Source organism: Coffea arabica, chromosome 10c (assembly GCF_036785885.1).
Source record: "Coffea arabica cultivar ET-39 chromosome 10c, Coffea Arabica ET-39 HiFi, whole genome shotgun sequence".
Classification (NCBI taxonomy): Eukaryota; Viridiplantae; Streptophyta; class Magnoliopsida; order Gentianales; family Rubiaceae; genus Coffea; species Coffea arabica.
This window is the reverse complement of record NC_092329.1, coordinates 3,410,559-3,434,593: the sequence shown is the minus strand read 5'-3', so window position 1 is coordinate 3,434,593 and position 24,035 is coordinate 3,410,559. Positions and strand designations below refer to the sequence as shown.

The 24,035-nt window shown below is 35.4% G+C and overlaps 3 protein-coding genes across 16 annotated transcripts; all 3 read right to left on the bottom strand.

Annotated features, from left to right (window-relative positions):
• Nucleotides 1-647: 647 nt before the first annotated feature.
• LOC113713535 (phosphatidylinositol/phosphatidylcholine transfer protein SFH6-like) lies at nt 648-4,715 on the bottom strand. 9 transcript variants are annotated; one of them, XM_072069749.1, is made up of 11 exons: nt 4,168-4,707; nt 3,993-4,073; nt 3,021-3,290; nt 2,727-2,826; nt 2,098-2,364; nt 1,921-1,998; nt 1,713-1,814; nt 1,582-1,631; nt 1,401-1,500; nt 1,189-1,275; nt 648-1,083 (listed from the first exon to the last, which is right to left on the bottom strand). In XM_072069749.1, exons 3-11 carry the CDS (start codon nt 3,197-3,199, stop codon nt 967-969), a joined length of 1,080 nt encoding a protein of 359 aa, XP_071925850.1. In that variant the 5' UTR covers nt 3,200-3,290; nt 3,993-4,073; nt 4,168-4,707; the 3' UTR covers nt 648-966. The 9 variants fall into 9 exon arrangements, with proteins under 9 accessions (XP_071925850.1, XP_071925854.1, XP_071925855.1 ...); XM_072069753.1 differs by having other exon boundaries at nt 3,021-3,172; nt 4,168-4,705; XM_072069754.1 differs by having other exon boundaries at nt 3,021-3,169; nt 4,168-4,705.
• Nucleotides 4,716-8,972: 4,257 nt separating this feature from the next.
• On the bottom strand, nt 8,973-14,498 carry LOC113714584 (bifunctional nuclease 1-like). 3 transcript variants are annotated; one of them, XR_003453745.2, is made up of 11 exons: nt 14,091-14,474; nt 13,008-13,301; nt 11,963-12,133; nt 11,794-11,843; nt 11,644-11,700; nt 11,471-11,536; nt 11,295-11,369; nt 10,670-10,788; nt 9,930-10,056; nt 9,288-9,342; nt 8,973-9,168 (listed from the first exon to the last, which is right to left on the bottom strand). XR_003453745.2 is itself a non-coding variant. In XM_027238497.2 (11 exons), the coding sequence occupies exons 2-10, from the start codon at nt 13,291-13,293 to the stop codon at nt 9,290-9,292; spliced, it is 969 nt and encodes a 322-aa protein (XP_027094298.1). In that variant the 5' UTR covers nt 13,294-13,301; nt 14,091-14,498; the 3' UTR covers nt 8,973-9,168; nt 9,288-9,289. The 3 variants fall into 3 exon arrangements, 2 of the variants coding, with proteins under 2 accessions (XP_027094298.1, XP_071924607.1); XM_027238497.2 differs by having other exon boundaries at nt 9,930-10,021; nt 14,091-14,498; XM_072068506.1 differs by lacking the exons at nt 8,973-9,168; nt 9,288-9,342 and having other exon boundaries at nt 9,925-10,056.
• Nucleotides 14,499-18,089: 3,591 nt separating this feature from the next.
• On the bottom strand, nt 18,090-23,764 carry LOC113711796 (transcription factor bHLH110-like). Of its 4 annotated transcripts, XM_072069730.1 has the most exons (8): nt 23,265-23,758; nt 22,939-23,121; nt 21,782-22,478; nt 20,970-21,095; nt 20,290-20,355; nt 19,714-19,779; nt 18,875-18,934; nt 18,090-18,629 (listed from the first exon to the last, which is right to left on the bottom strand). In XM_072069730.1, the coding sequence occupies exons 2-8, from the start codon at nt 23,103-23,105 to the stop codon at nt 18,486-18,488; spliced, it is 1,326 nt and encodes a 441-aa protein (XP_071925831.1). In that variant the 5' UTR covers nt 23,106-23,121; nt 23,265-23,758; the 3' UTR covers nt 18,090-18,485. The 4 variants fall into 4 exon arrangements, with proteins under 4 accessions (XP_071925831.1, XP_071925830.1, XP_071925833.1 ...); XM_072069729.1 differs by having other exon boundaries at nt 22,939-23,758; XM_072069732.1 differs by lacking the exon at nt 23,265-23,758 and having other exon boundaries at nt 22,855-22,952.
• Between the last annotated feature and the right edge of the window lie 271 nt (nt 23,765-24,035).

Sequence of the window (24,035 nt, the reverse complement as noted above, 5' to 3'; positions counted from 1 at the left end):
ATAGTTTCATTCTAAGTTTTGAATGTTAAATTTCATGGAGATTGGCCCACTTTGAAGTCGTAGAGTGCACCATCTTCAATTTCCTTTTCAATTTTTTTAGTAGAAGAAATGTGATATTGAAAATTACTTGAGTAGTTTGAATAGTCAAGATATGACCAATCAACTACTGATAGTATGTTTTTACCCACTAAAATATCAAATGTGTAAATCTTGAATCATTTCATCTTATTCCACCGTTACTTCTACCGGATATAAAGGTCCGCATGATTTACGAGACATACTATTAATAGTTAAATCTTACGTACTATTAATAGTTTTTTACCGGTACTATTAATAGTACCGGATTACGTACTATTACGTACTATTAATAGTTGAGTGGCTAAAAGTCAATTGTCCAAAATATTTAGCGGCTACCCAAATAATTTGCTCAATGAATTTACCAAACTTGAAGGTGGAAGGTGAAACCTTAGATTAGAAGGTAAGGAAAAATGTTTTGATACAAAGAAATTATTTTCCTTTATGCCTCTCACGATTTTTGGCTGCATGTGAAGGCTTCAACTCCCTTGAAAGAAATATTTTTAAGTTGATTATTAGTAATATGACTTTATTAATTGGATTCAATTTAGAACAGAAAGCTCCAAGGCAAATTGCGGAAGTTGTTTTATTTGAAGATCATATAAGAAGGGGTAGAGCAGGGAACAAAGTTTGATGAGCTTCTGATTCTGAAACACATCGTAGTTCTATACAATTAATGACATTAGGCAAAAGAATTATAAACAATTTCAATATGGAAGTAAGTACAATGAACAAACAGATGTTTGCTCATCTAATGCTTATACATATCAAAGAATCTGGGATAATAATGAACTCTCCAGACTAGCCACCAAGCTCCAGCTTATCCACATATCTCAGTTTTTTATCGTTTCAGCAATCCATTCAATCTTTCTTTACTCTAGTACTATCTCTTCAGCAACTGACTTCTTCACAAACAGCAGCTGCCACTAAATCTGGATATTTTTGTGCTAATGCAATATCCTCATCTTCAGATTCTGACTGAGCTATGGATTTATCACTAAATCTTACCTGGCCAACAAACAAAAGAGATTCAGATTTTCACACAAGGAATAAATCTTTAAAGGTAAGAACTGAAAGGGAAAGAAGCAGATATGAGGGTGAAACTAAACGTACGAAATGTAACTTGTCATCACCCCGCTTCCATTTACAATTTGACATGAATTTGTGAATGGAATGCTTTGCTTCACCGCTCAAAAGCGCCTGCATTATTAACATGGTCACATTGATTGAAGACGTAAAACTTTACAATTTACAGGAAAATGCTGCAGAGAAGTTAATATCAGGAGCAGTTTTATTGCTGACATGCTTCTTGGCTTATTCCTCACCTTCACTATATTTTGGTCTTTCCATGGCCCTTTATCTGATCTCAAACAACCTCCCTCATTTGCGCAGGTACAGCTCCCGCCAAGAAAGTCTGGCAACTCGCTGATATATGATACTACAATCAGTTTTGGTGCCATTAGGATTTAATGAAGAGCTCAAAGAATCAAAATCAACCATAATCACCTCTGATCAACAAATGCAAGCAATGCGCTCTTGTAATTTGTGCCAAGAACCTGATAGGGTAGAAAACAATTGGTCAGTGTTCTATAGAATGTAAAATTTGAGATTTTTATTTTGAAACATTCTGAACATACATTAATCTTGGAAGCAGTATTCGGGTCAAGAAAGGGCCTTATTGCACTCCAAACAAGCCTAAAGCCAGGGCCAGCATTAATGATGAACAGTGTATGAAGAGTCTGCAAGTTGATTCAGAAATATCATGGTCAAGGATAATATTCCTATGTTAAGTCCAAGATCATACAAGACAGCTTGAAGTTGTCCCAAGATGCAGGAAATATATACTTCAGGATAATTGTCATTGTCAATCTTCTGCAACCGCATAATGACTTCCCTCGCAGGTTTAATCAAATTTTTTAAACCCTGAATGATTAAACAAGAAGGAAAAGAGCTCAATCATACAGCTCCACATCAAAGACACCAGAAGATGAATGCTATACAGGAAAAGCGGAAGAACAATACCACGCCTTGAACATCTAAAATCGTCATACTTGCATCTATGTATTTGTTTGCAGCTATTGAGCAAGCAGGAAGTCTAATGGAAAGAGTCTTCTCGAACTCTTGAACATGGTATTTCACATACCGATCTGAGGTAGTTACTTGCATAAGCTTGTACATGTCAACCTTTCCCAACCTTTCAATGTAAATTGGTCTTCCTTCCTTATCTACACCATGATAACACTGAGGGTAGTACAGCAGAACTTCGTCTAACTCATTGAAGTGAAAATCCTGAAGATGATAAAGCACATATATAATAGCAACCAAAGAATTGATGAGCAGCCACAGTTACAAAATCTTACTTTTTCTAAACCTCCTTCACTAGAAATTTAGGCAGCCATCTAATGTGTCTCATTGCTCAATGATCATGTTGTTCTACAAGGTAATTAAATCCCTACTGTCTTACAAACCAAGTTTGATGAAGTTGGTACACGTAAGTAACAAGCTTCTTTTGTTGGCTGCCCCATTAGACTATGAGAAAACTGCAGAGCTTAAAGAGACCATTCTAGATTAGATGACTTGTCTGAGGAAGGAAAGGGGTAAAGAAAAAAAGGCCAAAACCAATATCAGTATGAGAAAAAAGTTGAGATTACCTCCAAGATTGTATCTGCACCAAAATCTTTTCTCCATCGGAGCATGTCTGACCACATGCATTTTGCTTTCTCAATGTTAAACTTCCTGGCTTTCAAAAATCTGCAAGCAATTAGTTCTTTTAACATTTCCATCTATGTCAAATCTTACATCAGTTTACCAATTTGCAATTACTTTACAGAGTCTGCATGATCAGGAAATCCAAACTGAAGGAAAAGCATTCTGCTAACTATTTTTCACAGACTGAAAATTTTCTGTAGTACATTGTAAATGGTTATGTAAGTTGAAAAAATTACCTCAGCATCATATGATTGTCATCATGCCGTGAAGGCAGCAAGTTGTCAAGGATAAGCGCTTGTCGAAAAGTATGAACAGCCATTGGCTCCTCAATATCCCTTACATCCTCGCTATCAGCTCCTCGAATACCACTCATTGTACTCTCAGCCTGCTGAAGAGAACATTCCTTATCAGACATGTTTCTGGCTTGCTTCTTCGTTTTCTTCTTTTAAGACTACGAACCTTGACTTATGTTCACTTCATTCATCAGAATCACGATTCACGAAACCCTTCACAGCCCGTTAATGAATCAAACATTTTATTACAAGGATGACTGACCAGTATAACAAACGGAGAACATTAAAAGACACGTACAACACAGAGTAACCGCTAAGAATATCATATCCAAAAACTATGTCGCAGCCTTTTTGGATGGCAGACCAGTATAACAAAAGGAGAACACTAAAAGACAAGTACAAATCCTGGCTTTCTTTGTTCCATGCTCCCTAATCAACTCAAAATTGCTACAGCTTGAATTCCCAACTCAATTCTCCAAGAAAGCAGAATTGCATGAAAGAGCTCGATGTCTCTTTTTTTAACCATTTCAGGATCGATAAGTAAGCTAATAACTTTCTTTTTATTTCAACTCATGAAAGCCTGTTACAGAACACCCATACATTATGTCTCACACAAGCATCATTTAATCTATTTAAAGTTCTTTCACGCAATACATAATTTCCCCAGGGGAGACTCTATGGAAAATGTAACTAAACTCTTATTCACCATAGAATAGGTCAAATACAACGAGAATGCCGTACAAGTTTTTTTTGAAAATATTTAGAAGGGGAGGGATGCGAAGGAAGGAAAAGAAAAGGGCTTTGATAGAGTGTTCCTTAATAATTGAGGGACTTTGTTATACGCTACACAAATCAAAGAAAACGAAAAGTGGAAGCCCAAGAACTCAGTTGCATAATAAATTTTTATGTACTCACCAAAACTCAGAGGATCTGTAACATTACCATTCCATTATCATCAAATTTCGAAGACTCAGCCACTTATTACCGCAGAGTTCCCTAAGAAACGGAGAATGGAGAATTGATTGAGAGGCCTTTCTCAAGTTCAAAAGCTATACTCGAGTACTATCTTGTTCTTCCAGTACGAGCCTACCTGCCATGATGAAAGAGTTTGTGTAGCTGCATTTACCATGTCCATATATATGTTGTTCGACAATTTTTGACGTGGCAGCTTTATCTGATCATTGGTTTTGGTTGGCGGGGATATGCGACGGTACCCTTCTACATTAGGCGAAGTTGCCCACGCATGTACATACATATGCATATCATATACATGTATACAGTATACACATACATGTTCCTTTTTCTGTTTGATGAGATTTTCTCTGTTTTCAACTGTTTCATTGGACATTGAAAGCTCTGCAAAGAAGAGCACACAGTATATTTCTTATCCCAAAAATCCCATCTGCCCCTCCGATTATTTTGATGTTGTGATCAAGCGTCTGTTGAATTAATAAAGTCACTAGCCACTCGTTCCTCAAGCATATATGCTAATCGCCTAGTATTCGACTCTGTTCATTACATGAAAGGGTGTTCCATCAGCTATTCCAAGTTTCTTTTAAGACCTAGTATTTTGACAATTTCTGAAATTTCAAAACCAGCTTCAGAACATTGCATTTCTTAGCTACAAACACATGTATACATCTTAAAGAAACATCCACTAATACACATAATTGGCATAAGTCGTCCTGAGGATACATAATGCCCCTTTATAGGTCCAATTATTCAGATACCGCATCCTCCAGTGCTGGATAATGATGCTTTATATGGTTTTGCGTCGACACAAACTACAAATGGCAAAACTGGTTGTTTAAACGTGTAGAAATTGATTACTTGCGTTTGTTAAAGATTCAGGTGCAAATAGCTGAGGAATATGCCTTGTACCTTTTGCCCAGATCGAATATGCAGTACATTTATATCCCACTATCGCTGTCACTTCAACAGCTGCTATTTTACCTGCAAACTAATAGTTTTGCCTCGAAACCCGGGACTTGCGAATTTATTAAACTCTCGACGAATCCTAAAGGAATTATATGTTTGCAAAAGGCTAAGTAAAATATCAAGTTAGTTCTGGTTATTTTTATCGACTCTTATACACTTTCAATCTTTTTTTTTTCCGGTAGTTTTGTCTGACTTCAGATTGTATTCGTCCTTGGCAATGGTTTTCTGTTAATTTGCAATAATCAACCAACATGATTCAGATTCAACAAAAAATTAGTGGACCATCTACAGGCTATGGTGATGCAATTATGCCCTTATAAAGACAGCTACACAATGTTAATTTTTTTCCAAATTATATAATCTTAGCCTTACTGCAATGAATATTAACAATTTAACATTATGTGCACATTGGCAATTTTTTTTTTTTTTTTTTGTCAACACAGAGATGTCCGGGTCAATCCTTACGGGGCCTGATTAATCCCCTGCGCCTGAAGTACCCCGCCCCCAAGAGCACCCAGGCGATATGTGAGGCTAGAGTCGAACCTGTGTCACCACGAGGATTACCCCATGGCCTCACCGGCTGAGCTGACCCCGAGGGGCGTGCACATTGGCAATAGATTGGCAAGATGTCACAGTTTTCCGTCTTTGTGGTGCCCATCAAACTTACCTCTTGTAATTATAAAAAAAAAAAAAAAAACTTACCTCTTGTAAAAAGCAACCAATTCAAATAAAAACTCAGCCCAGCCAACGACTTTTGGATTATTGGTCACCACAAAGACACAATGACTTTTTAATTATCTTTGTTAGGTGGTAAGTCAAGAATTTGACCTTTATCTCCTATCACTTTTCACTTATACGTAACTTCTCCAAATTTAAACGAGTATATAAAAGAATTCATATTCCGATCAAAAACTTTATTTCTAAAAAAGGATTAAATCCTTTACCTCTCAATGACAGATTCGAGAAAAATATACATTCTCGTGATTTGGATCCAAAAGTCACTTAGAAAGTGAGAATTTGGATTATATAAAATTGCGAAACATAATTTTTGAATTGGATATCGTCTATACTCGTCTAGTTCGATGTGATTTAGTCCCTTCAATTTCCATGGTCCAGTTGGGCCGTCCTTTAAATATGTACGAGTAGGAGTAATTTAGAAAATACAAATTGACCAAAAAAAAAGAGCCTAGCCCACGTTAGACAAAACCTACTTGTGAAGAATAAATGAAGTTTATTTCCTCCATGGAAAAAATAGACTTTATTTCCGAGGTAATTCATGAAATGATACTCTTTCACAAATTGTCACCTTTTTAATCTTTTTTATGCCACCTAAGTTCGTATCTTAAATGCTGTGAAGTCTCACATCAATGAACCTCCTCTTTGTTGTAAAGAAAATTTTTACTAACCTCCTTTGAAATTTATGTAAAAAATTTTCACTACCCTCCTTTGAGATTTATGAAAATTATTAGCTCAATGACTTTTTTTTATTATTTTTTCCTTTCATGCAAAATTGTCGCCATCCAAAATTTGTGAAAGTTTTATAGTCATTTTGAGTCCTTAAAAACGAGGTAAGAGTGTAATATTTGAAAGTAGAGGTGTTCTAAGTGAAATTGCTGTCCAATTCAACATTCATACTCAATATATGCATACACAATAAGCAAAATCCAAGAAAGAAAAATAAAAAACCAAGGCAATAAGAATCCAAGAAAAGACATTAGATGTGTTAAATGCTAAAATATTATTAAAATGTTAATAGCATTTCTTTTTCTTCATGACTTATCGTATTATTTCTGATAACCTAATATCGAATCCAATTGTTTCCAATATAAAGGACCTTGGATGATTAAGTAGTTTGAAGTATAACATTCTTCTCAATTATAACATTTTTTTGTTAATCAATTATGGAATATTATATTTATTGCCCTTTATTTTATCCCTTGAATTTGGTTTTTTGTGTTTGAATTTTGAGTATGAATGTGGAAATTGATAACCAAGAGGTAGAAAAGACTGAATAAAATTACACCAATAAGAAGGTTCATTTAAGTGAGTTCTCATCGCATTCAAAATGGGAGCTTATATAGCATAAAAAGATTAAAAAGGTAATATTTTATGAAAAAGCATCAGACTTGGAATTTTTTTTCCAAAGAAGGTTGCTTTAGAAATAAATTCGGATAAACGAATAGCTTAGGCCTTGCTTGGATTGCTTGTTTCCGTCGAAAAATATTGTCGTTTTCCGTGATCACATTTCCCTATCACCTTTTTCCCTCACATATATCAAATCGTTACAGTAATTTTTCCATGAAAAGTGACGGAAAATGCAATCCAAACACAACCTTAGTATTTTATTTTTTTTGAGGAAAAGTACAAGCAAAAGCATGCACTTCTCCATCTAGTGTCAGTACAATTCTACATTCGAGGATATTGGGTCCACTGAAAAAGTAAGCATGCACATAATCCCGTTTGCCATGGAGGATCGGAGTTTGACTGGTACAGCCACTTAGTTAATTAGGTCAGGGGTGGGGCGGGGGACGGAGGGGGGACGGGTGACTCCTCCCCACCCCCGGTGCCCACTAGTTGCCCGGCTCTTCCTCCGGCCCTCGTTTCCCCGTTGGATCTTCAGTGCCACTTCTATATTTATGCCAAGTGTCTAATTTATTTAATTTATCGTGTGTTGTTTATTTAAATTTCTTCTACCATCATGTGATAAGTAGAATTGGTACTAAATTCGGCACCAAATAGTGGCATAGAAGATCCCAACTGCTCGTTTCCACCTTTTCGTCCCCATCTCATCCCGTTTTCCCCAGGAGGGCACTTGAGAGAATTAATAAAAATTTATCCTATAACTACATTATAGTCAAATTTTAGTCATGAATCAAATATTTAAAATATCAACACATAACTAAATCATTATTCACTATAATTTTATAATCAAAATCCATAAAACCAATCAAACAGAAATTATCTAAATATAATCCAATATGATGAGACATACAACTAAATTTTATTGTGCTTTCTTTTTTGAAAAAAAAATATTATTGTACTAAGTATAATTAAAATTTTAATAAAAATATATTAATAAATTTAGCATAACTAATTAATAATTTCTATTAATATACATATATAATTATTAATATAATTAATAATATTAATTATATTATATACATTAAAATATATTTTATAATACTTATAATTATTATTATTATAAGTTCATAACTAATCCGTCCCATTTTTTTACGAGAAAAAATGCACACAACTCCCCCCCCCCCCCCCCCCTCCTCCCCAAAATCCCATCAACCCCACAAGCATCTGTCTCGATTGTCATCCCTACATGTAGTCATTACTTTCACCATTCGTCACTACATATTAATTATAGGTTTGTGGAATATTCATAACCACAATCATATAATTCATTGATCTTCTTTTTCTTTCCCCCCTACAGGAAAAATTTGAACCAAGAGATATCAAATATTTTCCTCGTTACTTAACCAAGAAAGTCTGAAAATTAGATAATGACCAAAAATATAATTTAATTATCCACTTCCCAATTTGAGAAAGGAATTGGTCTAAGCCCAAGGCACCAAATGGGGACTTATTTCTTGCCTTTCAAACAGTTTGCCATATGCCTCAATTAACAAAAACGATCACTTCTCACAACAAATGGTGTCTTCAAATTCTGTTGTTGATATGAGAATTGTATTGATAAAAGATCAATCCCAAAAATATGCCCTAACCCGTGCCAGTGATCAAAGCAGAATCCACCCAAAATTTTTATCAATTCCAAAGTTATGCCCGACCCATAATGGTAACCGCAACCCAATTTAACCGAACTTTTTTTTTTACCCAAAAAAAAAAAAAAAGAATATAACAAAAGTGCAGAACAGAGAATAGACAGATAATCCATTTGCCAGATAAGCAGCATAACCTCAAAGAAAGTTGGAAACAAGAATATCCGACCCAGGCAGAAATCGCAGTGTTTATAAAGTTCATCGTTGCCATGAAAGTTTGCCTATACATATATTCACAAGCTTTCTACATACATGCATATATTTGAAGGTGGAGATGATGATTCCCAACAATATCGACTTCATCAACTTCGATCAAATGGGTTTCTATTTACACAATCCGTCCTCCAGCAACATCTCAGCCACAATATCTAGTTTGACGATTTGCATCAAGTAGAATTCATAACAAACAGCGGGAGGTTAGGAAAGTCCGGGGAAGAGGGGAAGACGGTGCAAAAATTGGGTAGATTTTAGCTATGAAACATCTTACCACTATGTCCAGTTCCTCTTAGATCGGAGCTGAGTGAGCTTATCCCTCCACAGAGCTGTAGTGTAGCATATTCATAATCAGAACTCAAAAGCTAATCAAATCAAGACTAACCAATTCAATATCTTGCTGTTAACTTGGAAAACCAGGACAACATGTGATGTATGACAGTGAAATTTCAACTAAATCTTCAAAGTTTCTTCACTTTTGATATCCGTCATGACGAAAATGCACAAGATGCAGCAACTTTCTGTTGCTTAATATTTGGAAATCCATACCTTCAGTAGTATTTGCAACGGGAAGCCAAGCTTATGGATGAAAACAAAACTCAATCATGAACATTTTTCAATTAAAATGATTAAACATTATCGAATGACTTATTTGTCTTAGAAGCATTGCAAACTAGTGACACTATCTTTTGTCAATCAAACAAAATTCCATACTTCACCTGGAGTTGGCTTTGATGTTTTCTAAAATAGGTAATCACATTGACACACAAAAAGCAACAAAAGTTGCAAATTTACTACAACTAAGTTTAGTACCAGAATACATCAGATAGAAGAGGTACAAGACTCTGCACTATATATTCTTATCTAACCTGCAAACCAGAATGATGTACCACAACTATGTGATCAAAAAGTCTACCTGCATCACGGTAGCGTTCCTCAACAGCAGCAATCAGCATATTGCGCAAGAGATCAAACTCCTTTGTTTCAATGCATGGTTGGCCAGAAGGTCTGAATCCAGGTGACAAGATTTCATTATGTTGTTCCTTTGTAAAGAAAGACACCATTAAACAGAAAAACTATATCTCAACATGTAACAATAATTACGTTTTTTAGTTCTTCCCTAAGTTACCAGGAGATTGTTTGCCTTCAAGGAAACTAACATAAACACAATCACATATCCATCTGATCCACTGACCAAAATTGAACCACTAAGTTGCATATTTGGGACGTTATATAGTCGAGTGGCCAACAATTAGTTTTTTTGCCAAATTGTTAATCATGCAGTTTAAATAGCATAACCTCAGCATAACACAATTATAAGGTCCACCCCATCCCAAAACCAATGCCCCCTAATTCCCTCCCCAGGGGCCCCAAGCCCCTCCTTTTATAAGCAGCTTCCCCAAATTCGCATTGGAACAAATTTGATGGTTAAAAATTTTATACTTGTTGGACATCAAAATGTTTCCTGTTGATAAAAAGATTGACTTTGCAGTAGTATTTTTGTTGCTCGACATGGTTATCATTTCCTCCCATTTAAATTAACAACTTTTTGGCACCATCCAAAGTCATTTTTTAAGGAACGAGACACATTAAATTGGAAAAACACTCAACAAAGCATGTAGCTTTTCTAAGTTGTAAGGGAATACAGAAGATTACCTATCCAGTTCTGTAAACAAAAATCCATCTGAAGCCACAGCCTGCATTGATGGCTTTGCTGATTCAACAATCCTCATGCCATCACTATATGCCAGGTATTTGTTGACTTGTATTGGCACCTAGAAAAATGCAGATAATATCACTTAGGAGCCATTTTTAAGGATGAAGCACATCATTTTGCTCAGATAAGAATAGAAATTTCAGCTAGTTTTTCTCTCTCTGGAGACTCATGATTATCAAATCAAGAAATTAAAAAAGACAATAAGAACTACTTTCCCATTGAAAGACTGATTGACCATGACAAGTAGGCTTGTTCAGGTTGGACCAGATCCTGAGTACCCCTTGAATTATCGGTTGGGTCATCTAACAATCCATGTTACATTGTTACTAGCACTTAATAATAAAGTGCATGCACTTTAGAAATTTACAATACAAATTTCCCCTTGTTTTATTAATATGGCATTTTATGCAATAAATAAAATCGATAAATTACTGGCATTTCATCATTTACATAACAATTATCAATATTCCAAACTGGAAAGCATTGACAATCACCTTCAAATGCATAGCAAAGATATCAAACAAATATCTAAAACACATCTATTCAGTGTTTACTTCAATTTACCTTGCATCTCACAGCAATATTAATTGCATCTGAGGGTCGAAGGTCAAAGCTGATAGTCTCAGTTTCATCACCCAACTGACATCATCACAACCATATAATCAAAAGAATAAAAAAAAGGCACCTCCTAAATAGAACCAAAATTTCAATTTGACCAAATAGAGATTGCACTTTGGTACCTTTGAGAGATATAACTGAGCAAAATATGCTTCATGGACTCTCTTAGTCACACGAACAAGTTTCACCTAAACAGGAGGCAAGCAAGTAAACAAGATCAGAAATAGGATGGAAACAGTATAACAATTTGTTGAAGCAAACAGTAATTCAGAAAAGGGAACAATTACAAACTTACTGTGTACCCCATCTTATCAATCATTTCCTTAACCACTTGGTACATTGTGGGTCTAGCCTGAAGTAAACAATTATCTTGTCATTCACAACCTATCAAGTGATCCCAATTTCAAGGCTAAGAGTCTAAAAGGTGTGCAAAAATAAGACTCACAATTTGGACATTGCGTATAGCTGCCATAAGGAGCACACTTGGCATCTCCACTGATACAGCCAATGAATGGTCACAAAGATAAATCAAAAGAACAATGAGTACAAAAAATAAAAGCCTCCCCTAGTAAACTAATTCTCTTGAAGAATGATAAGTATTATAAAATACGTACAAACAATGATCGGAAGAAGAAGACCAGTCCCATCTTCCATCTTCAGAACAATTGCAGGATGTGGAGCATAATCAGGTAGATGCCCACTCTGGGGGTTGTTATGCACGCACCTTAAATGCCTACCATCCCTCATCTTGACCATGAAACCATCTGGGCCACTCCTCACCTCAACTGCAAAACATAAACAAGACAGAACTATCAGGAACATTTCATATCCCATTAGATCTTCAATGCTTGCTAGTACAGCAAACATATATAACACGATACTTCCACAAGGATAACTAAAGGATACATCAAAAAAGCCAGCTAAACCTTTTTTTTTTAAACACTACTATCAGAGCAATCCTATACATAAGATAATCTGAACATAAACAAAACAGAACAATAGGGACATTTGACATCCCTTAATATCTTCAATACTTGCTAGTATGGTGCACATGAATGACACAGTACCTCCTAACCAATCAAATTAACAATAAACTCTGCCATGATAACCAAAGGATACATCATAACAGTCACTATAAAAACTTCTTTTTAACACTACTACCAGACAATCCTGCTCATAAGAAAATCTGGACCAAAATGACAAGGTCGCTTGTGGTCTCTTTTCATGAACAGTTTTTCCTTAACTCCTATTTTATTACCAAAGAATTGAAAAGTAGAAACAGATAGTCTCAAAGCTGACTATATGGGTTGTTAATCAGACAAGTCGTCAGACACGCTTCAGAAAGAATGAAAAATGCAAATCTTCCTCTCTTCCACCCTATATGTAGGCGACAAACAAAATAACAACAAAGCCCAAATTTTGTCACGTCTTTTCTTCCTTTTCCCAGTAAGGCTACTTAACCTTCAATTTACTAGTTGAATGAACCGTATCATTTTTCTCCACTGCCATTAATCGCAGACAAGAAAAGAAACATTCATATGCGAAACTCACAATAGAAAATATCAAACCTGACAAATGCAACTGTAAATGGATCCAACTCCAAAGCAGAGCCATGGAACGTAAAAGCATTATATTAAAAAACTTTCAACACAAGTATACCTGCTTCTACCACACTGGAATTTACGTAATCTGCATCATTCTCACTGAAATTTCCTGCCTTGCTACCATTGCCATTCGATGAAGAACTGAAGGTACACCTGATCACCTTTGTCTGGCGGGGTGTTTGATTTGGTACATTGAACCTATTATTCACTTGAAGCCCAAAGAATCCACCTCTAACTAATTTAGCAGCCAGTCCCAAAGGTGTATAAAAAGGTACAGTGTCAACTCCAGTTTGTTTAGCACGAACCACGGGGCAAACCACCGGCCCTTGTAAAGATGCCATCTTTGCTCCTTTGAAAGGCATCAGAAAACAAACAAATTAGAGAGGGGGGAAAACATCTAGTAATACAGATTCACCATTGAAAGTATTAACAAGATACGACCATCTTCCCCTCACAAACGTGGGTTAGCAAACTTTAGTATCAGATAATACAGAATTATCCAGTGCGAAGAAGTACTTTTTTCACCCTTCATCCGAATTATTAGTCAGGATATTCAGAAACCAAGTTGAATGTTTCCCAATTCATAACAACTTAACAGCCGATAAATTACCAACAAAATTTTACCTTCGCAAAAACACAGTCTCTTCTTCTAATTCCCCTGAATTTTTTTTCATCGCAGGCCAACATAACTGATATTTTACAAAATCCTTTCTGAGAAAATCTTTTTTACTTCAAAGTTAACAGTATTCCATTCAGATGAAAGAAGCATGAATCATTTCTCATTCTTTTCCACTTCTCGCATACACTCACGAGTCACAACCATCAGATACAGTCAGTTTTCTCAGAGGTTTTTCTAAAATTTAGCTAAATTCAAGCCAGATTCGGACAATCTCATGCATGGATCAGCTCAATTCTTTCACCGGTATCCTCCGTATATTATAATCGATCACTATAATACTTGAGTCAAATTAACTCAAGATTCAATTTTGCACAGGTAAACAGTCGGAATCACAGATCATTAATAAACAATTAATGAAGAAAACAAATGGTCTTAAATAATCTCACTTAAAACAACTTTTGGCTATTTTAAAAAATATATATGATGAAAGTTGTGTCATCGAACCATCCGTGTTCAGACCTGAAGCTGGACAATAAGAAGCTGCTGATCTTGTACAAAATTCAATAATCAAGAGTTTGGCTTTGGGTCGCCAATTACAACAGCAGTCTTCAAATTCCCAATAACTCTCCAAGAGCCAACAAGATTTCAGTAAAGATCTCAGTGAAAATCTTCAAAAATGATAAAGAGGTTGAGAAAATCAAGAAGATTATTAAAATGGAAAAAGAAGGAAGGAATTCACTACAGCAGTAAATGGGAGGCAGAGGCAGTAGCAGCTGCAGAGGAAAAGGGAGGAAGGGAGGGACCGACAGAGAAGACAGGATAAAGGAAAGAAGTGAAGGTGTGAGAGAGAGAATAGAAATAGTCTTCCAAGTATGAGAAGAGGAAATAGATAAGAGATTCTTTTCCTGTATTGCCTATCTGAGACGTACCAAGTCTGCAGTCTACTAGTAGATTAATACACTCCTGCAGTTTCTTGCTATTGGCAAAGATATTTAATGGAACAGAGCGTTCACTCGTCTGACCAGAGTCTCAGTAACCATTGACACCATTTTGGCATATAGCCCATGGTTTGATCATCCGTTAAGCTCTGTGATTCCCTCCGTTAGACTCTTTTGATGGAATTATCAATTTGGCCTTTGTGTCTGTTTCTCTTTTACTCTTTCCATGTATCTTGACTTAAATGCTCCAACTTTAGAACATTTAATCAACTTGGAGTTATAAAAATTAACCATGTGGATTTAGATAGACATGCAAATTTACCAGATCTAATTCAATGAATTGAAAATAAAGGGACGAATTACTAAAAAATTTCACGAATTCTACCACAATACATCGTGATGATAAACTATTAAATACGTTAAATCACATTTTCAATTTATATTGGTTGGCATTTTCGGTAAAACTCAATCTATGTTGGTGATGTTTGAACTAAAGTTGTATTTACTTTATTAGTCGATATAATTATCTGAGTCAACTATTTAATTTTTCATGTGGGAATCCTGCATTCCATCAATATAGCTAATCTCCTAATAATGATAAGAAAAAGCCAGGTATAATAAATATTGTAAAATATTTTGAATTTCATACTGTTCTCTAATTTATTAACAACTATAAAAATAATACTACCTATTTATAAATTACAAGGAAAAGAATAAGTATGTTGCAAGACATTGAAAAAATTGTATGCTGTCAAACGAAAAGCTTTTGAAAAATGCTTTAACATGGTGAAATGTAAAACCTACAACTAGAAATGCATATTAATGGCAATTAATGTCAAAAAAAAGAGTAGAAATTCCACAAGTATAAAATTTTAAGGGACATTAAGTAAAGAAAAATGAGTCTTTTTATTGTACAGCTTAATAGCTAATTTCTTTTAATTTTGAATTCCTTTCTAATTCTATATATAAAATCATACTAATATATATTCATTTGCCACTCTTTTTCTTTGAAACACTAGAAAAAAGAAGTTATATTGGATGTTAAAGTGTCTACGGAGTAGCATATTACCAAGGCTATTTATGACCTTTCATGAGAGATCTAAAAGTTTGCTGGTTTGGATGGCATCAGCACCAGGTTACTGACAGGAGCCGCACTGCCGGCGGTCGAGGATATCCATCACTCCAAAAGTGTGGATGACTGCCACGTATTCGACTACTCCAACCGAGATGGTCAGGATCTGGATAAGGTTCCTTCTTAGTTCTTACACCAATTTGCCAAACTCAGGGTCCCCTTGCGCAAAATTCCAGGGACCCAATTTTAGATGCTAGAACCTCCATCTTGATCTTAAATTGTTGAAAGTTGACGGATGGGATCAAATCACGACCTCTTCTGTATAGCCATGAGCACATCTGATCTCCATCGTTAATTACTCTTTTCGCTGTGATTAAATAATTGTTATTTGCACAAAATTTATTTATTTTTTATATCAAATATATTTTTTAACATAAATTTTTATCTTATGTACATGATAAAAAGTGTTATAATAATTATTTTAAATAATAATTTGTATAAACTTCTGCCCAACCCATATTGAAGGGGGAAGGGGATAATCCCCACCATTTTTTTCTTTTTCTTTTTTTTTATAAAGTTTGACTTTTGAACCTTGCTGTATTCTAAAGGCTGTGCGTTGGCAGAAAACATTTGTTATAGAGGTTGCCGGTGGAAATTTGATTTATACTAATTGAGAATTTGTCTGTCTAGATAACTTGCACCTTAATTAAAGACAAGAAAATCAATGGCCAACAAAATGATTGGTACATAATAGAAATTAAAAAATGAAAATCATGATGTTGACAACAACCAATTTACAAAACCAAAACTGTTTATGCTATTCTAGTCAAGAATAGCTGCCAATTTGTGTTTTAAATTTGGCATAAGCACGAGGACATCTGACCTCCAATGTTTTTTTTTCCTAAAATTGTAGGCAATAGGTAAAGGGTAGAACTTAAGAAGCGAGAAGGAAATAGATGGGATTTGAACCCAGACTTCTAATATTTGAGGTCTTAACTTATCCACTAGATCAACGTTTCATCAGCATATGATCTCAAAGTAGTAACTTTGATTTTATTTTATTTTTTGGAAAATTTGGAATATTGAGTGTGTTTGGATAATTTTTGAATTATTTTCGGATTACTATGAAGTGATATTGAGTTGTGAATCTTGCTAGTAATTAGAAAAAATTATTTTCTAAGGTTATTTGGTTGATGGAAAATGTTTGTGTTTGGGAGGTAGCTCGTGGAAAGTTGATTAATTGTACTGGCCAGATCACTTGCTTCTTACGCAATGACAAGCGAATCAATGATTGGTTCATTACAAAATTAAAGATGTGGACAGCAATTAAAAATGAAAACCGAAATTGTTTATTCCATTATAATTAGAGTAGCTGCCAAATCTTGGATAAATGTTTTGAACTTAGGGATCGGATGGCTATTAATTTGTGAATTTTGGCATAAAAAATGTTTGGGACTTCAATTCATTGACAACGAATATAGGTGCCCAAATCACTCTTGTTAGCTCAACTTTTTTTTTTGTGTGGGGTTAGTTGAGTTCAACTTAGTTATATATGGTGTTTAAGAATTTGCGCAAGGCGGAAATAGAACTCATAAAGTCGTACGGTTAAAAGTTTGGGCGTGAGTTCCGCTTATAAATAGAGGCACGTTCTCACAGATGGGGCGGTTTATTTGGCTGTAGTTACAAAAAGATGAGATAGGGTAGAAGAAAGGGATCCATGTTGCGTGTCCTTTCCTTATACTGCACAAGAATGAGTTGCATTCGAAGGAGGTTTAAATTTCAACCATACGAATAGTGATTTTTTAGAAATATGGAATGTTGTGTAATTTTTTTAAAAATTTTTGGTACAATTGAGGGCAGCATTTATTTAGGTATATTTATCGATATACTCTCATTTGATACATTTAAAATTTTGATTTATGGAGACATCTAAGTATTTCTGAAATATGAAATTATTTTGTAACCGTTTTTGCATCGAGTACAGCTCATATAAACTTGTGTGTTGGTGTAATTATTGAAATGGTGTTATAGACACATTTAATTAAAGTGCGGCTTTTGTTGTGCAATTAACACAATAATATATTAACACGTTGTGTAATTAACATGTTGCTATAACTAGCCGTGTTGGAGGGCATTCCTTTATCCGAAACAATTTATGTCTCCTTTTGGGCTATTTTCAATGACATTTGTAGGGATCTTTTGGGAATAGTAAAATTATAAAAGTATTAATAAAGTAAAGTGTACAAGTGTGTGCTGCAATTAGAATGTACTATTATTAGTTTTATTATATTTGATGACTATTTGTTTCTAGAATATACTATTATTTATCCAATGAAAAATTCTCTTTAACGGCAGGTATCAAACACTCGCACAATGCGTGGGCACTTCCCCCTAGTATTCTTCCATAAGATTGCAATTTTCTTTGTTCAATTTATTTATTTATTGCGGAGAAGATATGCTTGCAAATTTATGTCCCGCGCTTTGATTGCTAGCCAAGAAAGCATCTAATTCTTGTACGAAAGGCAAGCAGGCATTTATTTCAGAAAATAATAGAAAAACTAGAAACTAGTTTACATGAAGGTGGATCATGGACACCACTCCAGCTAGTGTTAAATCTCAATCATATATTGACTCTTAATGGATCAAACTTGGTCCATCCTGGGCTTTGCTTTTCAATGCTGTTTGGTTTCAGAATGACCAAATTTGCTCCACTAAAGCTTGCAATTTGCAATCATTCTCACAAAGGCAGTCAAAAGGTGGAAGTAAATATGCATCAACGCAAAATGTTGGGCAAAGATTGAGCAGCAGCACTGCCTTGCCCAGTTGCCCCCGCCTAATTTTTTCTTTTCAATTTGAAATAGTAGCTAGGAAACCCGCTGCCAAATGGAGGCGGAGGCCTCTAACTCAAGTGCCACCACCGAAGCTAGGCGGCGGCCAGACGCCCCCGCCACCGTCAGCCACATAAGACAAGCACGACATTGGCACCAGGCACAGCCCTCGGCTTCGGAGATCTCGTTTTCTTTCTTCACCTCCGTTCTCCACAGCACCCTGAAAATATATAACGCACCACCTTTTCAGATACTTGCAATTGACTCAATTTCTTACACCAAGCTGCCTGCCTAATAGGCGGAAAAACAAAAGCGATGCAACTTCTTTTATTTTTAACTTTTCCTTTGAAAAATAAATAAATGCCAACAAGAAGAGAATAAGATGACAAGAATTAAAAGAAACAAATTAATTTTCTCCGCCTTTTTCTTTTCTTTTATAAATGTAAGTGCGTCCCATTTGCTTACCCCATGCACGGTTCTACTGGACTTGTTGCGCGACGACTTTAGATATGGGACGCTCAGTGTCTACAATAAAGAGCAGAATCGTAACTCAAGAAGAAATTATGCAAACCAGAAATATATATATATATATATATATGTCAAGAAATTAGTTTCCACACTCAGGGGATGATGATCAATGTTCAGCTGCTGGACCTGTCGCCCTCAACAGTCCTTATCTTCCTTAGAGCGTGTGATGCTATATATACTTAAGCTCACTCCTTAATAATGAATGGTGATTCTTCCGATTAGCTTAGCGTGTTCGAAGAGTGGTTTTATCATTTATGGAAATAGGCAGAAGAACAAATTTGTGGGCTCAATGCATGGTTTTCCCAAGCATATGGGCAGTGCTAACTGTTGAAATTTAGTCACATGATCAAATATATACAAATTAAAGATGATATATATGATGCATGTTGTGGTATATGCTAGATTTTTTTTTTCTCAAACACAAAATATCTTACTCTTTTTATTCGTCTTAGAACAGTAGCGATGCTTATTCCGTCTTCTTGATTGAAAAAGTAGCAATATCTTACTCTTTTTTGATTTTTGAATGAACCAAAATCTGGCATCTCTGCAAATTTTATTGTTGTCTTAATGGTACTCAGTGACACAGTAGTATTATGCAGCACAAATTTGAGATAATGTCTAGTCAGATTAGTACAGCTACCGTTAGAGAAAAGCAGTGATAATACACATGGTTTTGGTAACAGGAGCAGTGGAATTATGCATGAGGCTGTCTAGCTGTGTCACAAAAAACCAGGGACCAGGAAGAAGAATGTTTCTGTAAGGTGCAAAGAAGGTACCTCAACTTGGTTTTGAAGGAATTTGATATACCCGATGGCCTCCATTAGTACGGATGCTGTGTCAGTCTGCAATATTCTCCATTCCACGTGATTGGGAAAATAAAACAAATTACTTGTAGAAAACCAATAGATTCTTCGTGGTAAACGAAATTAATTAAGAACAAATTAACTAGATGCAATGCAACCTTAATGTTCTCTCTCCAAGCCATCCATAAGACAACCTTAAAGCTTAAGCATGTTGAGGAAGCATGCAGTTTTTTGGCTGTATCTAATGACTACTAAAATTCCTGATCCACACCCTTTAGTCAGATGGTACTTAAATTAGGCTTTAGCGCGTGATTGGGAAAATCAGCAGAATTTTCGTCCTTGTACATATGATAGATCTACTTCAATGCCCCAGAAAGTAATCAACATGTTGGAATCACAATCAGCAGATGGCAACTCCGAAGTGCAAAGCTCTAACAGCTGTTCATCAATAATATGCCAATCTATGATTCTACGGCTATGACAACTTTTATGCTTTAATGAAGTCTTTCGATGATTAAACGCCAATTACTTTGCAAGATAAAGAAGTACCTTGCCAAAGGGTGCTACCAACTGTTGAAGAGCTGCAATTCTGTCTCCTAGCTTTTCTTTTCTGACCTGGTTCAAATGACAAATCATATACCGTGAATATATGAGAATCATGTGATGGTTAAAAGTAGTCTCAATTAACAAAAGTTATGGCGGATTAATTCCAACTTGTAGTATCAAATTATTCTACATGCAAACTTTAATGCGACTCCTCGAAATAAGTTGAATTCCTTTTGGCATTTACTTATTCTCCTTGACAATATACTGAAACAACTTCTTTACTCAGATTTAAACATTCTTACTGTTTAGATTATTGCTATATTTTGGAATTTTTATAGAAAAATGTATTGTAACAATTTGATATATGTGAGATAAAAAGGTGATTGAAAAATGTGTTCACAGAAAAACATAAAAAATTTTCAATGAAAAATCACAATCCAAATAATGACTTCTCTACTCTTATTGAATGTAAAATATTCATCAGAAGCAAACTGTCAAAAACCAAAATCTATCATATTAAATTATGACAAATAGGATAATTTCAGGGTATAAAATTCTTCTTCTTCTTCTTCTCTCCTCTTTTTATTTTTTTTCATTTTGGAAGAAATTTAAGGGTATAAGCTCATTTAGTCTAATGTAAACAAAAGCATTTCTATGATGATACCTAAATAATAGTTCATTACCTTAAAGGGTGGGCAGGAAGCTCGGGACTCTGATCTTGATCTCTTCGGTGCTGCTTGAGGTACCTTTGGTTCCAGACTAATGTCGGACCTTTTTGTTTCCGTTACTCCATAGCTTAAGGGTGTTATCTTCAATAAACAATAAGCAAAACTTAGCTAAATAATTCTAGGTAGACATCATATCAAACTCGAATCAAAAGGGCGGAATTTCTAAAAGAAGTTAACGGAAAAGGAAAGGAGAAAAAAAAAGATCGGTACAAAGTATAAAGCTGATCAAGTAGCCTTTAATTACAGAAAAAGAAGAAGCTTTTCTTTTGATTAGGGATCATTTTATTCAAAAGAAATAGGAAAAAATTCTCACTTTTATTTTTTTTCCTGGTCAAATCATCCAAGGGAAATCTAGTGTAGTATACGAATCTCGTCTGTTCTCTTACCAGTCTTCAAAATGACTGTACATAAATGCTTCTATCAGAATATTTACTATTCATGTCTAAAATTGTCACGTCAAACGTTGGCAGATGGACAAAAAAAAAAGAAAAGGGAATACATCCGAGCAAAAAGAAAAGGTAACCGAAATCATGTTAAGAATCTATCCCATTTTGGATAAAGGCTGATTTTTCCAGAGGAACTACCATGCTCAACACGAACTAAAAGAGGTAGTTAATTTAACATCTCATGAACTATATGTTTACTATCGATATAGAAATTAGTGTATACATGAATCACCATTTGGCCAGGAAACGACACATGCATGCGTAGAATTACTTCAAATTGGAGCCGTAGGAAGATACACAAGGGAAAAAGAACACACTCACATTGCTAGGTTCCGATATTGGCATTGGAATTGATTGACTCAAGTAATCATATCCGTAAGAAAGGCTTCCATTCTTGGAAAGACCGAGCTGATCTACCATAGGCAGGCAAAAAATCCCACTAAATCTTGCTGAATTTAAGAGATCCAAAGCCTGGGAATTCATATGGAACGAGCTAGAGTTCGCCAAAGGTGTTTGATTAATCTCTGAGACGTTTATGGTAGGATATATCTGACTGAAGGTTCCTCTTTTAGGTGTAGCTCCCAGACTTGAGCTAGAAGAAGTACTACAGTACAATTCCCCGGGACAAGATCGATGAAAATCATTATTTCGATCTCCAGAAGACAATGATCTAAGCAAAAGCTTAACATTTGGATCGTTTATTTCCCTGTTCTCGTTCCTTCTATAATCAGTGGCCTGAATTGGTAGCTGTACGTCTTCTATGCTTGATGATGGGCTGCTAATCATTTCGCTAAAATTTGAGTAGGACTCTGAAAACTCTCGCTTAATCATCTCAAGCTGCAAATCATGGGAAGACTGATTGGTGAAATTATTTCCTCTACTACCATTAGCCCAGCTGAAGCTGAAGTCTTGAGTCATGGAACCATTGAGAGAAGACACAAGGATATCGTTTTGCAGCCTTGGGTTTCTTGAATTTAGGATGGCCGTATTTGCAGCTGAACCAAATCCAGCGCTATTCCTACAAAAGAGATTATAGAAAGAAAAAAAAATTGAGTGGAGCTAAGAACCCTAAACCCTAGTTAAGTGAAAGCAATAAAGAAATAGCTTAAAACTCAAGAGTGGTTTGGTGATTCCTTCACTCATTTTTTCTTCCAAACACTCCAGTGGACTGCATAAAATCATAAGCCTTTTTCTTTTTTGGCATTTCCCGAATTCAAGAGTTCAAGAAAACATGAAAAAGTTAAGTTCGAGCTTGAAAGCACTTTTTGATTGACGTACGTACAAAATATAAATCAATAGAGAATGTGAAAAAAAAAGGGAAAAGAAGAGATAGATTCCAAGTGCGATGAACAATCCATAATGGTGTAGTAAAGTAGCCAAAATATCATCATTACCTCATGTAAAGTAAACTTAGTTGTGGGCTTAATTTGTTGGCGAACGTTTGTATCTTTTAGAGAGAGAGAGAGAGAGAGACTTACAAGTTGGTGTTTGGGGTCCAGGCATGAGAGCCTAGGGCAGCACCAAAACCTGAAGCGCCTAAAGTAGTAGTAGAAGTAGAAGAAGAACCAACAAGCTGATGACCTTGAAGAGGATGTTGTTGTTGGAGGTGGCGGTGGTGATGAGGGATTTTTGAAGTAGATTCCATTATGAGAATAATGATACTGATATATATTTAAATCACTTGAAAATCCCAAGAAGTAACTGAATTAATTTAAGCAGGAAATGTAATGAAATCTAAAGAAATCCTTGCTAGCTCTAAGCAAAGAAACACTAGTTCTTGATCAGGTGTCACCCACAATCATACCTTGCTTTGCTTGCTTTTAGCAACTTTTCATAGTTTTCCTCTTTACTCTTTCAAAGTCCCTTCTTAAAGCAGCCTTGAAAAGAAAGAAAGAAAGAAAGAAAGGGGACTTGAAATGAATAATCTTTCTGCTCAGACCTTCAACACTCTCTTTCAATGAATATATATATTTATATTTTTTTTTGCCCTTTCACTTTTCAGTCAACTTTTCGGACCATCTCATACACAAAATAAATAACAATATCATCTCTCTTTTCTTTTGCTCTGTGAACTATGGTGGCGCACTTTTACACTCTGCAATTACAGGAGGATGATTATGGTTTCCCTACGCGATGATTAAGATCTCTGCCTTCGATCCCAAGGCTTTCAACAAAAGTCTGAGGAGGGAAATGATGGTGGTCATGCCTTCTCTCATAACCACATGTTCTAGGCCTTTATATTGTATTCGGTTGGTATCTAATGGAGGCAAGCACACAGGAGCCCCAAAGGGTGGATAGATAATGGACATCTTGGTCTGGCTCCTTTGTATTCTCCTCCTCAATGAATCCTAGTGGTCCATATATCGAAAGGTAAACACAAACGAGGGAAAAAGAGAGAAAGAAAATAGAACAAGGACAAGGTAATAAACATTTAAAATGTAATTGCAAAAGAGAAAGGATAAAGCTAGAAACTTAATTGCGTGTAGCATTTCATTTGCTAATACGTACTAATGGTGTTACTTTTTTAACTACAAGTAAAGCCAGCAGTAAATCCTTGTAGCCCTCCTCGATCCAC